This window comes from Helianthus annuus, chromosome 3 (genome assembly GCF_002127325.2).
Source record: "Helianthus annuus cultivar XRQ/B chromosome 3, HanXRQr2.0-SUNRISE, whole genome shotgun sequence".
In the NCBI taxonomy this organism is placed as follows: Eukaryota; Viridiplantae; Streptophyta; class Magnoliopsida; order Asterales; family Asteraceae; genus Helianthus; species Helianthus annuus.
Genome location: NC_035435.2, coordinates 167,007,850 through 167,010,773, shown reverse-complemented (window position 1 = coordinate 167,010,773; position 2,924 = coordinate 167,007,850). Strand labels below are relative to the sequence as shown.

At 36.7% G+C, this 2,924-nt stretch overlaps 1 protein-coding gene across 1 annotated transcript; it reads left to right on the top strand.

The window, feature by feature from the left end:
• Positions 1–503: 503 nt before the first annotated feature.
• LOC110930594 (cytochrome P450 76C1) lies at positions 504–2,702 on the top strand. Its single transcript, XM_022173924.2, has 2 exons — positions 504–1,505; positions 1,851–2,702. Exons 1-2 carry the CDS (start codon positions 504–506, stop codon positions 2,472–2,474), a joined length of 1,626 nt encoding a protein of 541 aa, XP_022029616.1. The 3' UTR covers positions 2,475–2,702.
• The last annotated feature ends 222 nt before the right edge of the window (positions 2,703–2,924 follow it).

The following is a 2,924-nucleotide window of genomic DNA, read 5'->3' as shown; positions in this document are numbered from 1 at the left end:
TCGTATTGGTTTATACGAGGCGTCTTGAAGGGTGTGGAAATAGGCAATTGGGTGTGTGAATATGTAGACCCTATTTTAATTTTTAGCCATGAAGAAATGAGTTACTTTTTAATGTTGATGATGCAGTTAAGATAAACAGTTTTGAGAATTGAGTACTGGAGTTGTTTTATTGTATTGGGTATTTGGGTGAAAGTTTGTAGTGAAGGTGAATTGGTGATCAGAAAAAAAAAAACTTTATGTTCGAACTAGACATTGATCCACCGGTGTCTTTTTGTGTAGAAAAGCTACTACACACATTGTCCTTTTCTTTCATGTATGACTGGTATTAACAAAAAAATTTACGTACGTCTTTTATTTGACTTTTTGGTAGAAAAATATTACTGTAGGATTTAAAACAGCTTCTCTAAATTTTAAAATAACCAAACTTCAAATACACGTGTCGTATGCTAGTGGCATGTCCTCTGTCCTAAACCAACTATAAATAACATTAATCTGTAGTAGAAATGATATCAGTACTTCGATATAAAATTTACCTCAAAATGACCTCATACTGGTCATGGTGGTGGGAAGTTAACAACGAGCAAGACGAGCTTGCTCGCACAATTCTCACCATTTCTGTTTTGGCACTATTATTTCTATGGTACAAATGGATGTTATCCTATACAACAAAGGGGAAAACATCCTTACCGCCAGGTCCTTCCGGCTTACCGATTGTAGGCTACCTCCCATTTCTTGGCTCCAACTTACATGAAAGATTCACCGAGATGGCTCACAAATACGGTCCCATCTTTAGTCTGCGGCTCGGAAGTAAGCTTCATGTTGTGGTGAACTCCATGGACCTAGTAAAGGTTGTGGCTCGTGACCTGGACCAGACCTTTGTTAACCGCAACACTCCAATAGTAGCGTCAGTGATCACTTATGGTGAGGCTGATATTACGTTTGCCAACAGTAAAACAGCACAATGGCGTAACATGCGTAAGATTTTAGTCAGCCAGGTGATGAGCAACGCAAGTCTAAAAGCATCTCAGATTTTTAGAACACGTGAAGTGAAAAAGATGGTGCATGAAGTTTATACCAAAATCGGGAAAAAGGTCAATATTAATGAAATTGCTTTCAACACGCAATTTAGTGTTGTGACAAGTATATTATGGGGTTGTAGCAAATCGGATGAAGGGATGGGATCTAGCCATATTGGAGATGGGTTTCATGAAGTTGAAATGAAAATTGTTGAGTTACTAGGAGCACCAAACATATCCGATTTATTTCCATGGTTATCATGGTTTGATCTACAAAAAAGGCGGCGAGATATGCAGAGGCAACTCGAATATATTGATCAGATGTTTGACAACATTATCGAAGAAAGAATCAAAGCTAACTCCAGCAAAATCGATGGGGCGGTTGAAGAAGACGGAAGGAAGGATTTTCTGCAGATCCTATTAGAGCTTAAAGATCAGAAAGACACTCCAGTATCATTTGACATGATCCAAATTAAGTCTCAGTTGATGGTATGTTTTTTCTTAATTATTCTAGTTCTTTCTAACACAAGTTCCACTAAAAATGCAATCTTTGATTTAAAACATGTGTTAGCCAAGTTTACTATATAGTTATTATTATCAGATTTATCATTTATCTTGAAGTTTGTGGATGGTCGTTATTTTATCTCTAATTTGTGTATTATGATAGTTATTCGTGTTTTTAGTCTTTATCATTATCATTAGGAGTTAGCTTTATCAATATCATTTTCATTGTGATCTTTTTATATAAAGAAATCTGAATTTTAGCTACCAACACATAGAAAATATTATTCACAAATACATATTTCGATCAGTTCGTTTGAATGTTTTCCACAGGACGTCATAGTTGCCGCAAATGACACAACATCGACAATGGTGGAATGGGTGATGGCAGAGATTTTGAATAATCCGGTTGTGATGAGAAAAGTTCAAGATGAATTAACCGAGGTTATTGGTATAAACAATATTGTTGAAGAATCCTATTTGCACAAATTGACATATTTGGATGCAGTGATCAAAGAGACATTCAGATTACACCCTCCACTTCCCCTCCTAATCCAGAAATCCCCAGATGAATCTTGCAAGGTGGGTGGCTACACAATCCCAAAAGATACAACCTTGCATATCAATGTTTGGGCAATCCACCACGATCCTAACAACTGGATTAACCCATTGGAGTTCAAACCGGAGAGGTTTTTGAACGGCAAATGGGATTACAATGGAAATGATATGAAGTTTTTGTCGTTTGGAACAGGAAGAAGAATATGTCCGGGAATCCCCTTGGGTGACAAGATGTTAACATATATGTTAGCATCTCTTTTGCATTCTTTCGAGTGGAACTTGCCTAAAGATGAAGAGTTTGAGGTTAATGATGAGTTTGGATTTGTAACAAAGAAAAAGAAATCATTAGTGGCCATACCCTCTCAAAGGTTATCTGACAAAACACTTTACATGGGATGAAAATTTGCTCTTAATTCAAAGGTGACACTTGTTTATGCGGCTTTCCATTGTGGAAACTGTTGACTATCTTAAATTTTTGTTTCGAGCCAGTTGTCGTCGTCCTCTTGTTTTGTATAATGCTAAACAAGCATATTTGTGTGTCATTAATAAAGTAATCAACTCCGGTCTCTTTTGTGTTACTGCATTGTTAAATTCAACGAACATCATATCATTTGTAATTTTCTTTTTTGAAACAGGGGCGGATTTAGAGGGGTTTACCGGGTTCCCAGAATCCCAGTCGATTTGGAAAAAAAACGTTTTTTTTTTTGTAGTGTAAACCTTGTATGATTTGGAAAAGAACGTTTTTTTTGTAGTGTAAACCTTGTATGATTTGGAAAAAGTGTAGGTCCCTTTCCGGAGGATGACGAACCTAAACCTTGTTATACTAACCCACTAGCAAGTGCGGAATCC

Excerpts from the sequence above, each read along its gene's own strand:
- LOC110930594 (XM_022173924.2), top strand. The coding sequence starts at position 504 with ATGATATCAGTACTTCGATATAAAATTTACCTCAAAATGACCTCATAC. Across the intron at positions 1,506-1,850 it reads AAATTAAGTCTCAGTTGATG|GACGTCATAGTTGCCGCAAA; the intron begins GTATGTTTTTTC and ends TGTTTTCCACAG.